Source organism: Camellia sinensis, chromosome 4 (assembly GCF_055761805.1).
Source record: "Camellia sinensis isolate YWXY chromosome 4, ASM5576180v1, whole genome shotgun sequence".
In the NCBI taxonomy this organism is placed as follows: domain Eukaryota; kingdom Viridiplantae; phylum Streptophyta; class Magnoliopsida; order Ericales; family Theaceae; genus Camellia; species Camellia sinensis.
In genome coordinates this window covers 181,136,992-181,150,348 of record NC_138964.1, presented here as the reverse complement: position 1 = coordinate 181,150,348, position 13,357 = coordinate 181,136,992, and the positions used below count along the sequence as shown (strand labels likewise).

Here is a 13,357-nt window from a genome sequence, read left to right as displayed (position 1 = left end):
TCAACTTAGTTCAACTCTATCATATGCAAATATAATTCAACTCTGCCACATAAAAAGTCTAAGTTACTCATCATGTTTTAATCAAAAACATCATCAACTTAGTTCAACTCTATCATATGTAAGTATAATTCAACTCTGCCATATAACAAGTTTAAGTTACTCATCATGTTTCAATCAGAAATATCATCAACTTAGTTCAACTCTATCATATGTAAGTATAATTCAACTCTGCCATATAACAAGTCTAAGTTGCTCATCATGTTTCAATCAGAAACCTCATCATAAGACTATTTTAGTCCTATCAAACAAGTGTCAACAATAATATATGAAAACAAAATCGAGCTAACGTTTTATTAAAGCTTCAGCTAATAAATTACATAAATCTCAAAAGGCTAATGATAAAAAAAAACTTCAAATTGTAAGTGTTCCAAGGTCTTGTCAACTCTTTGCCATCATTGTCTTCAAGCCGATATGCTCCATTGCAGGCAACCGAGATGATTCAATAAGGTCTTTCCCAGTATGGGCCAAGTTTTCCCTCCCCTGGATCCTTCTTCTTGCTGATAATTTTTCTTAGGACCAAGTCCCCATTCTTGAACTCTCTTGAGTTGACTTTCTTGTTGCAAGCCCTAGCAAGCTGCTGATGATATGCCCCAATCTGAATTGATGCTTTCTCTCTTTTCTTTTCTACTAGGTCCAGATCTCGGGCCAAGTATGGATCATTGGTCCTATTCTCCACTCCCTGGGTTCTGATTCCAGGGATGCCGACCTCCAGTGGGATAACTGCTTCAGTGCCATAAGCCATGGCAAAAGGTGATTCACTAGTAGATCTTCTCAGCGTAGGCCAATATGTACAAAGCACATTGGGCAATTCTTCAACCCATCTTCCTTTGGCTGCTTTTAACCTCTTCTTGATCCCATCCTTGATGGTTTTGTTGGATGCTTCTGCCTGGCCATTACTTTGGGGAAACTATGTGTAGAGTAATAGTTCTTAATTTTGTACTTGGCACAAAAGCTTTTAATCAGCTTACAATCAAATCGGGTGCCATTATTCGCCATGATAGCTCTTGGAATCCCAAACCCGGTGATTATGTTCTTGCAGATGAAATTTTTCACATCAATATCTCAAATTTTCGCAAGAGGCTCAGCCTCTACCTATTTTGTGAAGTAGTCAGTTGCTACTAGTAGAAACTTCCTTTGTCTAGTTGCCTAGGGCAACTGCCCAACAAGATCTACACCCCACTGGGCAAATGATCAAGGATTGGATACTGGGTTCAAATCTGCTACTGGCTGATGTATCAAAGGTGCAAACCTTTGACACTTCTCACACTTCCTAATATAGGCCTCAACATCCTTCTGCATGTAGGGCCACCAATACCCCTAAGTTATGGCTCTATGAGCAAGTGATATGACTCCAGCATGGCTTCCACAAACCCCTTCATGGATCTCATATAAGAAGTCCTCTACCTGAGAGGGATGCACACACCGAAGTAGAGGTCCGGTGAAGGATCTTCTGTATAAGTGGCCTTCTGTTGATAAGCAAAACCTGAACGACTTCAGCTTGGTCTTATGTGCCTCTCTTCTGTCTTCTGGCAACTTGTCATCCCTAAGGAATATCACTATTACGTCTATCCAGCTTGGACCTATTTCTATGCACATTGCCTCATATTCTGTTATCTGAGGTTCCACACTTAGTCCTGTTAAATAGTCAACCATGATTGTCTTTGGCTCCCTTGGCTTTATTGCACTAGCCAGGTTAGCCAGGGCATCAGCATGACTGTTATCATCTCGGCTAACTTGTTGTAGCCGACAATCTTGGAATGATGCTAACAACTTGACAACCTCTTTGACACAGGCTATCATTCTTTCATCTCGGGCTGCATACTCGCCCATTGCTTGATTCACAATAAGTTGGGAGTCACAATATATTACCACCTAATCAGCTTCTATGGCTGCTACGAGCCTTAGTCCTGCAATTGGTTGTGATAAATATCACAAATATATATATATATATATATATATATATATATTTAAAGTGTATATTGAATGGTTGATAAAGTGAAATGTTAAAAAAAAAATGGGATATATATGGCCTGGCACCACCCTAGCACATAGGGTGGTGAATATGCATATTTAGCTAGGATAAGCACCTGGATAAGTCATCTAGAGAAGAAGCAGATGGCAAGTGGTTTGAGTGACACGTGGTGGCAAAATTTACCACATGACTGTGTACATTACCCCTATAAATAGTGTGTCGCTAAGCTTCGGAAAGAAACAAGAAAGAGATACATAGATTCAAAACAAGTACAGTATACTAGTAAGCAATAATAGGGAAATAAAGGCTAAGGGTTGATAATAAGGTGAGTAATATTATACCTTGAGTCACCATAATATATTTTATGAATGTTTTGAGTTACCACGAATTATTTTATATAATTTACGTTTTATGGTTATATTAATGCTTCAATCACGTGGATTATTTTCTGAACGCTATTGGCTTAAATTGAAACCCATGGATATGTTTTTTTAAATTTTAGAAAATATTTGACAATGATTTTATAAACATTTGTTTTGAATAAGTACCACCACGGAAGTCCCATGCCTTGGGGACTTAAATAATTACTAGCCCTCTGAATTGTCACTTTAGTGACCCTTTAACAGTCCCATGCCTTGGGGGACGTAAATAACCTTTGGCCCTCTGATTAGTCACTTCGTGACCCTCTATCTGTCATGGATCCATTAACCCTCTGTTCTATTTTGTACCGTGGTTATAATTATTTTGTTTATATGATTTTGTGTTATATGTCTATTATTAAAAATAATTTATTCGAACCAACCTATTCATCGTTTAGCCTAAATAATTATCCATGCTGATTTTATACCCTCATGCTCTCAGTATAATATTTCTCACTCTACCATGCGCTTATAACTGTTAAAACCCCTTTAAGGTGAAGAAATTTAAAGAATGATGGTTTTACCCTGTAGATCAGAACCTTAAATTTGATATGGATATCATGTTTTTTTTTTCTTGTAATCATTATCTGACTGATGTTACATCATTACATAAATAATAATTTCTATGTACGCTTTAGATATTTATCTACATCTTTTATTTTAATCCGCTGCATTATTTAATTTAATTACTTGGAATTAATCTAAGAAATTTTAGAATTAGTTAGTAGTGAATCCAGCCCTGGTCACTGGGATAGGTCGTAACGTTAGTGCATCAAACTCTACTTCATTGTTTGAGGCCTTGAATTCCAAACAGATTGATTGCTGTATCAATTGCCCATTCGGCGATATCAAAACCAACCCCGCCCCTGCTCCTTGTCGGTTTCAACTTCTGTCGACAAACAGGCGGAAGGAGTCGCCGATGTAGATATCGTAAGGTTTCGATTTTTCTACCTTCTTCTACTCTGCTGGTGTGGGGTTTCTTAACCCCAATTGGGTATCTTCCTATTCCCTGGACACCCTAAGCCACAGCTCAACGGAGCCGGCATGGGATGGTACCAGGGGTGAACTCGGCCACAAAGTCGGCCAAGATTTGGCCCTTGATTGCTGTTTTTGGCCTGAACTCCAAGTCGTATTGGCCCAGCACTACCGCCCATCTGGCTACTCTTCTTGTCAGATCCCCATGCTGTAACAGGGACTTCAAAGGATGCTCAGTTAGCATCATCATTTTGTGAGCTTAGAAGTAGTGATTTAGTTTTTTGGAGGCCATCACCAAGGCTAACGTTAATTTCTCTAAGGGTAGGTACCTAGTCTCTACACTTACTAGAGTTTTACTCACATAGTAAACTGTCTTCTGCACTCTCTCCTCTTCTCATATTACAGTTGCGCTTACTACGTGCTCTGAAACTGCTAAGTATAGGAACAATTCCTCTCCTGGCACTAGAGTTGACAAAACCGGTGCTGTTGTCAATTATTTTTTCAAGTCGACCAGGGCGACCTCGCATTCTTCTGTCCATAAAAACTCAATAGCCTTCTTTAGCAAACTAAAAAATGGTTTGCACTTGTCCAAGCTGCGGCTGATGAACTTATTCAGGGCTGCAGCTTTTCCAATTAATATTTGTACTTGCTTGGCTAATGTCGAGCTCTTCTAGTCTAGGATGGCCTTGATCCGATCTGGGCTTGCTTCAATGCCCCTTCTAGTGACCAAGTATCCTAGAACCTTACCGAACCCAACTCCAAATACACATTTTGAAGCATTGAGTTGGAGTCGATATGTTCTTTAGGATGTCAAAGATTGTCTTCAAGTCGGCCAGGTAGTTCTCAGGTTCTTTGGTCTTCATGACCATATCATTAATGTAGACCTCTACCGTCCTGCCAATTAGATGTTTAATCATCTTGGTTACCAGCCTCTAGTAGGTTGCCCTTGCATTCTTTAACCCGAAAGGCATCACTCTATAGCAGTAAAGCCCTTTTAGTCTGATGAATGTGGTCTTCTCTTCATCTGGGGGATACATTGCAATCTGATGGTACCCTGTGTAAGCATCCAAGAAGCTCATCCTCCCATGTCCTGAAGCAGCATCTACCAGTTGGTCAATTTTAGGCAAGGGGAAACTATCCTTAGGACAAGCCTTATTCAGGCTGGTGAAGTCCACGTAGACCCTTCACTTCACATTTTTCTTTTTCACAACTACTATATTGGACAGCCAGATAGGGTAGTTCACCTCCCTGATGGCCTGGGCTTCTGACAGTTTATCGACTTCCTCCTCAACGGCCTCCACATGCAATAATGTCGGCCTTCTTGCTTGTTAAATGACAGGTTTAGCCGACCTGTCCACATTGAGTCTATGACATATGACCTCGGGGTCGATGTCAGGCATCTCATAGGACGTCTAGGCAAACACTTCTATGTTTGCTTGCAGGAATGCCTCCAACTCCTTTTCCTCTTCCTCAGCTAAGCCACAACTGAAAAGAAAGAAGCATTCCTCATCTCCTTCCTGGATCAAGACCTTCTTCAAAGCCTCCTCATTTTTGTCGGCTGGTTCTTTGTCGACATCTTCTAGGACCTCATTGCCCTCGTCTTATATTTCCACTGTCTCTACTTCTTGCACAGTGTAGGTAGACTTCATTGCTGCCATGAAGTAATTTTTTGCCCGCACCTGGTCTCTTCTAACTTCTTCAATCCCCTACTCTATTGAAAACCGCAACAGCTGGCGCAGTGTTGAGGGTACATCCCTCATTACGTGTAGCCACGATCTTTCTAAAATAGCATTATAAGGGAAGGGGGTGTCAATCACCATGAATTCTACGTTTACCTTCTTGGTGCCTGCTTGCACCTCCAAATTTGTTGCTCCGAGAGGCCATGTTGGCATCCCATTGAATCCAAGCATCGGGCTGTTAGACTGTTCTAAATCATCTAGATAAAGGCCTAGTTCCTTGTAACATCTAACATACATGATGTCACAAGAACTACCTTGGTCAATCAATATACGCCTTACCTAGCAGTCGCCAAGCTTTAGAGTCACCACCAGAGCATTATTGTGTAGATGTTGTACCATGTCTAAATCTGCTTCAGTAAAACAGACTGTTGGTCCCTGATATTCGTGCATTCTAGGCTTCTTTGTTGAACCTGGTATATGTGCTATAAGTGTTTTACTCTCTGTGTTTCCCCCCTAACTTCGTTCTTATTCATTCTCGAGTGAATCATATTGATCACTTAGGGTCTATTTGCTTGTTGCGGTGGCAGTGGCGGTGGTGAAGGCGGTGCTGCCGGTGCTAGGGGAAACCTTGCATGCTCTTCTCTTGTTCTGGCCTCGTCCACCAAGTCTCTCAAATGACCTTGTCTAACCAAGTCCTCCAAGTGTGTTTTCAAGGCCCTACATCCTTATGTAAAATGCCCATCCTTATTGTGATAAGTGCAGTGCTTCCCAATACTCCTCCCCATAAACTCACCGTGAACTTTCTCTAGCGCTTTGTAATATGGTTGGTTCCTGATCCTCTCCAGAACCTTATGGATTAGGATCCTGAATACAGTAGTAACTGCCTACGCAGCTCTTAATCCGACCTCCTGCCTGTTAACTATGGTATTACCTCGGCCTCGCTTCGACGAGCCGTTTTTTTTCTTCTGCTTCGACACTTTGACTCCTGGTGTCCTCCTCTGCTCTGGCACATTTCTCTATTCGTGCCATGAGCTCTTCTATACTTTTTGGTAGATTTTTCGCCAAAGATTTTTGGAGAGGGCAGTCATCTTCCAGGCTGTTTTTAAATGAAACGACTGCCAGCTCCTAGTTACATGTCGGTATTTGGTTGAACACCTCGTAATACCGTTTGGCATAAGCCCTAAGGCTCTCATTCTCGCTAATTTTCAAAGCTAGCACAGAGTCCACCCTTAATGGCTGTAGCTTGTTCGTAACAAACCTGGCCACAAACATCTCAGCCAAGCCTTCCCAACTTTTCATAGTTCCTTTCAGCAACTTATGAAACCAATCCGATGCAAGCTCCCCAAAGGTCGAGGGAAACACTTTTTACAACAACTATTCATGCCCTATCCATAATGCCATTGAATTTAAATATAAACCAAAATGAATGTTCGGGTTAGTCTTTCTGTCATAAATCTGAAACCTCGACATGTGAAATCTCTTTGGGACTTCGAATGTATCCAACTTTGCCGAAAATGATGTCCTCGGTTTGACAGGGGACGTGACCTCGGCGTTATGTTGCTTCCTCTAGAGGTAGTTTCTCAAATCTTTCTTCTCTCGTCCGAGAGCTCGATTATCAACGGATTTCAGCCTTTTTGGGGCACTGCTCCCAGTGTTATTATTTGTCCTCTTGGACTTCCTCACGTCTGCTACATCAAAACAAAGTTCTTTCCCTTGGATACGCCGAGGTTCCCTGACATAAGTCCCTTTTGTTCATGCTATTTTCTACAACTGTCCTCATACCAATTCAATGTGGTCGACATCCCGTGATGGCCGATGTGAGCATTCATTTTCTCTACCATGTTGTGGCACTACTGGGACTACTTTCTGCCCCCCTTTCTAGGCATCGGTCTTGGCCTCTAGGACCGGACTGTCCTGCAATGGGAATGGTAGTTACATCACGTTGTTCGACATCATAAAGTGGACCACAGATTGAAGGTTGGCCAATTTTTTGCCCATCTTTTTCATCTCGATGTCCCTCCTTAGGTATCTCTCTTTCTATACCTGGAGGTCACTTTCGTTATAATACTCATCTCGGCTAGACATCTTAGGGGCATACCCCTATTTGCCGATGTCTTTCTCCCCATGATTCGGATCATGTGCTCCCTCGTTATGTGGTTTTTTCCCGACGTTAGGATCTTTATGTTCACAACTCTCACTATTGATGTCGTCCCCAACCTTTTCTTCCTGCCTATTGTTGGCCATCTATTCTTCTTAAGTTTCCACAAACGGCGTCAAATTGTGAGTGTTGATTTTTGACCACACAACCAAACGGGAGACTCAACTGGAGAGCACCGGAAAAATAGATTATGCCCAACAACCTGCACAAGAAGATGAGAATCCGAAGGTGGTTCGTCCACCCGGGGGCACTCCAACGATCAAGTCAGTAATCTCTCAAAGATATCAAATTTGAGTCTAACTCACAAGTCGCTGCTTAAAGTCTAAAAGCACATACCTAAGACCTACGGGGGTTCCTCCCTTTTATAGCCATTAGTGTCCAACTACCCTAGAAGCCTCACTTCATAGGTCTCCAGCACATAATGCTTATCCTGGACTTCTTGCTAGATAGGGACAAACTCCCTAAGAGCTTTATCCTTATCCAGACTAGAGCACTTTTTTGTCCAGGATTCCTGCCCCCCTTATCCGCTTATCTCAGATTTCGGCATCTCCACAGATTACCTTGGCCTTGCCGAGATCATCTTGGCAACGTGTCTGGTCCACGTGGCACCTCGGCTAACATTTCGGTGTCACCTTAGTCACGCGCCGTTATTCAAAAAACACTCCCCCACAATAACATATAGTAGATCCTACCTCCATCTCAATCTCATTCCCACCTCTATCTCTCAAAATAAACAGGACCTAGATGTTTATTGGGACATGGCCCAGTCTACTACAGAAATGAAAGTCTAATTTATCCATTCAAAGCCCACACCATGGGAAGGTCGCTTAATTCTCTCTCGTCTCTCACATTCGAAACAAGCCTAATCCAAAACAAAAATTCATAATTCTCTACAATTAGGACATCTAACTTGAGAGGTATTGTTCGTTTAGTACATCTCAAGACTAAGATTAATTATTCGAATTGTTTATCTTATAAGTCCCAGTTAGCACATCATTCTTATAAAAATTAAGTTGATTATGTATTGATAATTATATAATTAAATTAAATTTCTAATTAACAAATGGACGTTACGTGTGACTTAAGAGAAGATCATTAATTTTTTTTAAGACAAATGAGATTTAATTATATGAGTGTCGATATTTAATTATCTTAATTTTTTAAATAAACATTTTTGTTAGCGGGCTTTATAAGATGAATTATTTGAAAAAAAAAGATTCAAGAGGAGCCAACCTCCAACTGGAGAGCCAACGGGGCTAACCTGTTTGGCCAAAATCCATGCACCTTACTATGATGTCAATGGTTTGAATCCCATACTTGCAAGTAAGTGTTATTTCATCATCTATTTCTTGAGGGTTTCTCTCTCTTACTTTTGAAATTTTTTTCTTGTATTAATTATGTTTTGTATTTGATATTCATTACTATAATTATAATTTATTAAACTACATATTTTATATGAATATAAAAAAAATAAAACTTTCCAACTGGGGAGATAAATCTCGAGCAAACATTATCATCAGTGATGGGCGTGTTGTAGTAAAGTACATAAAAAATCGATATATATTTTGTATTTTGTCTAAACACTTTACTTGATATATATTTCAATAACATTTTGATCATGTTTGTTTGAATGGATTGAATAAGAGAAAATCATAATCTATCGGACTATTAATCTTGAAGTACATAGATCCTGCATTATTTGGTGGAAAATGATGTGCATTCTATATTTATTTTCTCATAAGATTAGATGTCTAAAAATAATTATCCTATTATATCCAATATTTGATTAGGATATTATGAAAAATGATAAATGCTAAAAAAATTATTTTATCCTTTTCAAATATTTACTTAGTAGTAGCAATATTAAACCCATCTTTAATATTTTAATTTTTTTGGCTAGATTAAATAACATTTTATTTGTAAAAAAAAATTTAAAAATTTATTTTTTTAAAATTAAATAAATAAAATATCAATAAAAATTTATGTTATTTTTAAAATAAAATTTTAATAGGTTTATTTTTTAAAAAAATAATAATTAAATAAAACATAAATAAAAATTTACCGTTTAAATATAATACATAATTAAATCAAATACTTGGAAGGCAAATATATCATTTTACCATTTAATCCAATGGGATAGTTATCCCACCAATTCTATTCCATACCCCCCCCCCTAAGGATATAATAGTCCAACATATGTTAAATTGATAATCCAACTGGACTCCTGTAGCTTGCTTTTCGTGCTCCTTTCGGATATGATAGCCCTACAGTTCAGACTCCCGTGGTTCTGAATCTGATTTCACAAGTGCAATGTGAAATGTGAAATAAATAAACACAAATGAGTCCAAATCCGACAAATCTTTTGAAAAATCGATTTTGAATCAAAACTACCAAAAATGAACTACTTTGTCAAATTATAGAGTCGTCACCTAAATGTTTTTGGAAAATTTAGGAAACCCATGACTCGTGCCAAAAGCCACTTATCCATCATCACCAAAGTGTTTCGGCTCGAGAACTTAGGTACGAGAGGGGAAGGTCATGAATTGAGCACCCTACTCGCCCGATCAAAGATTGGGCTCTACTAATCATGATGTGATTCATATTTACATTACATGCTCTTGTTCCGATTTATTAGGCTAATTTACTATGTGACACACACAAGTATAGACTGATTTACAAAAGTTGGAACATTTTGATCTTATGTTTGGTTTGAAAGGTGTTTGAATATGTATCACTTGAAAAAGTGATCTCATATGTATATACATCAAGTTATCCCAACTTAAGTAATCAGTCTTCATCCACAAGCATTCAAATAGGTATGTCACTTAATCACTTTCGTCATGGTATATATGCCAGATGTGGCAACAATCATACGCATGCAGTATGCTAAAGTAATAAATGCTCACCTAGTACTCCAAGGCAAGCCGAAAGAAACAAAAGAGTTAGAAAAATACATGATCCTAACAATACAAGATGGCTAATGTAGCACATGCGAGAATGTAACTAATAGATCCGGTTGTCTAATATGTCATGTGAATCACTTTGATAGCAAACGGTGAAGCACGTATTCATGGAAGTAATAAATGACAATGCCGTTAGGGTGATGAACCGAACCTTATGCATGCGAGATACATTGTTGCAAATCATGGAAAATGCTAAGAGAAATATGATACTTTATACTATCCATCATAAGCAAATAAATAAAATGGAGAAAGAAATGGGGATTGGAAGACATACACAACTTATTACACATTTTCCCTAGCACAAGAGGGTCTGAATAAATGTTCTAGCTAATTACCAAATTAACTAATTATTACAATGCCAAACTAAATGAATCAACTATTTTAACAAATTATTTACAAGTTAGAAGCAATTTACAACACAAAATTAATTAAGCTATTACAAGTTCGAAAGAATTACACTTTAATTAATTACAAGCTACTCATTAACAAGCCACAAGGAGGAATTGCTCGTGCATGAAATGCGGATTGGCTACCCGAAAATGCCCCTGTTTCGTTGCCAAAATGATGTTGTTTTATAGTCAGAAAATTGCATTGTTTTTCACCTCAACCTCTGCTCTGTTCTACAGGAAAAAAGGCACTACCTGGCTGAAAAATGTAGTCGGCTGGGCACTAATGTTGGTACTGCTCTGCTGCAACAGACATGGAACAGAGCACAAACAGAGTATTTACAGGGGGTGTTTGTCCACCCTGCCTCTCCCTATTATCAAACTGATTAAAGGAGGGATAAACTTGATTTGCAAGCCATTAATCGACGCAAACGCATTGCATTGCATGATGGTATATGAATCAAGGGACAAAAGCTCAATAAATGAAGCTAAAAGACTAACAATAACCTCTCCCTATCATGATATTGATCAAGGGAAGTGATTGACTTGATATTTTGAACCATTATCATCACAAGAGAGTATGAAATGGCTCAAAACTTAATGAATTCAATTAACGTCCGATTGAACCCAAGTTGATTTTATTATCTTGTTACCTCTTAGTCCAATTTTAGTACATCTTTTAATTACCTTTCCATTCATTAGTCATTGTAGTCCAATAACGAAGATTAAGTCCACTAATGGATAAGAGTGTCAAACAAAGGGTTGCTTTAGGCATGAGAGAGATGCTATGCCTTTGGTAATAAACATCCAAAGAGATTAAACTATTAAGTACAAGGATCTCTATCTCAAGCTTTAAACAATACTTATTTGGAACAACTCTCGAAGCAACGAAAAATCCAAGAAAAGAGGGAGAGTGCAGAGGTAATTAGAGGTGAACACAAGTATAGAAAGTTTGAAATAAATGCTATCAACTTAATCAGGTTAGTGTCTAATGCTTAAAACACAAAACCTACAAGGACGTCTATACTACAAACATACTATACAAAGCGTAAATGAAATAAACATTCTAAAACAGTCCTAAAACAGTCAAAAATAGCACTGAAATTCTTATGGGAAGGCTTGAAAAAGCTAGCTAAAATAACAAGGACATGAAGCTAGTGAACAAGCACAAGGAGGGGAGACTAACCCCTCCATTTTGGGACTTCAAAATCACAGTTTTACCCTATGAAAATATCTGAAATTCAGTGGTAAAAAGTTCAAAAAAAGTTGATAAAGAGATAGGAAATACAAGAGTAAAAGCTTGGAAGACAAGGTACAAAGAAGGGTAGTCCACCCTTCTACCTTGGATAGCTTTCAACCACAAAATCTATCAAAGCACATAAATTGAATATGAATTTTTTTTTTTTTAAATCCCATTTTCTAAGCTTGTGGAATTTTACAATTTATGTACTTAAAAAAATAAAAATAAAAATAAAAATAAAAATCGCAGTTTTTTTAATAGGAAATTGTGAAATTTTATGGAAATTGAGAAATTTCTTTATTTTTAAAAATGCAAAAAATTTCATTTTTTTTTTTTTTGGGAATTACAATTTTTACAGTTCCTGCATAGGAATTGTAAAACATTAGGGTGTGTTTGGTAACGTTTACGTTTTCAGTTTATACTTACAAAAATTTTATAAACTGATTTTTGTTTATTTTTAGATAAACAAAAACCACAAACGCGTTTGGTAATTGACAAAATGTTTAAAAAATTTTAAAAATATAAAAAAGAGTGAGAAATGGCAAGTGGTGGCAAGTGGCGGCGGAAGACGGTGGTGAAAAGTGGTGACGGTGGGTGGTGGGTAGCTGGTGATGGTGGGTGGTAGCGGGTGGGTAATGGTGGTGGGTGGGTGGGTGACGATGGCGGGTGATGGGTGGTAGAAAGTGGGTGGCGGTGGTGGAGGTGGCAAGCAGGTGGTGGTGGGTGTGTAGGTGGGTGACTGTGGCGGGTGGGTGGGTAACGGTGGCGGGTGATGGGTGGTAGCGAGTGGGTGGTGGTGGTGGTAGTGGTGGCGGCGGGTGATAAGTGATGGGTGGTGGTGGAAGATGGGTGGTGGATGGCAGGTGGTGGTGGGTGGTGGCGGGTGGGTGGTGGGTAGTGATGGTGGGTGGGTGGGTGACGGTGGCGGGTGGTAGCGAGTGGGTAGTGGTGGTGGTGGTGGTGGTGGTAGCGGGTGGTAGGTGGTGGTGGCAGGTGGGTGGCGAATGGCGGATGGTGGTGGGTGGTAGCGGCTAGGTGGCGGATGGTGGTGGGTGGTGGTAGCGGGTTGGTGGCAGGTGGTGGATAGTGGTGGCAAGTGGGTGGTGAGTGGTGGTGGCGAACGGTGGATGGTAGTGGTGGGTAGTGGGTGGTGGCGGGTGGTGGTGGCGAGGGGTAGGTGGTGGTGGCGGGTGGTGGTGGCGAGTGGATGGCAGGTGGGTGGTGGTGGCGGGTGGTGGTGGTAGATGGGTGGTGAGTGGTGGTGGCAGGTGGTGGTGGAGGGTGGGTGGTGGTGGCGGAAGACGGTGGTGGAAAATGGTGGCGGGTGGTGGCTAGAGTTGGGTGGTAAAAAAAAAAACTGAAAACTCAAAATGGAAACACATTTTTTGTGCTTTCATTTTTTGGCCAAATTTATAAACTGAGACCACTGATTTATAAATCAAAAAGTTTACCAAACAAGTTTTTATTTGAGTTTTTAAAATTTTTGTAAATATAAACAGAAAACT

The 13,357-nt window shown here is 39.5% G+C and overlaps 1 protein-coding gene across 1 annotated transcript; it reads right to left on the bottom strand.

The window, feature by feature from the left end:
* Window positions 1–1,377: 1,377 nt before the first annotated feature.
* Window positions 1,378–1,890, bottom strand: LOC145824280 (uncharacterized). The gene has a single exon (XM_082923903.1). The coding sequence runs from the start codon at window positions 1,888–1,890 to the stop codon at window positions 1,378–1,380; it is 513 nt and encodes a 170-aa protein (XP_082780029.1).
* Between the last annotated feature and the right edge of the window lie 11,467 nt (window positions 1,891–13,357).

Coding starts and splice junctions, on each gene's coding strand:
- LOC145824280 (XM_082923903.1), bottom strand. CDS start 1,890: ATGGGCGAGTATGCAGCCCGAGATGAAAGAATGATAGCCTGTGTCAAA.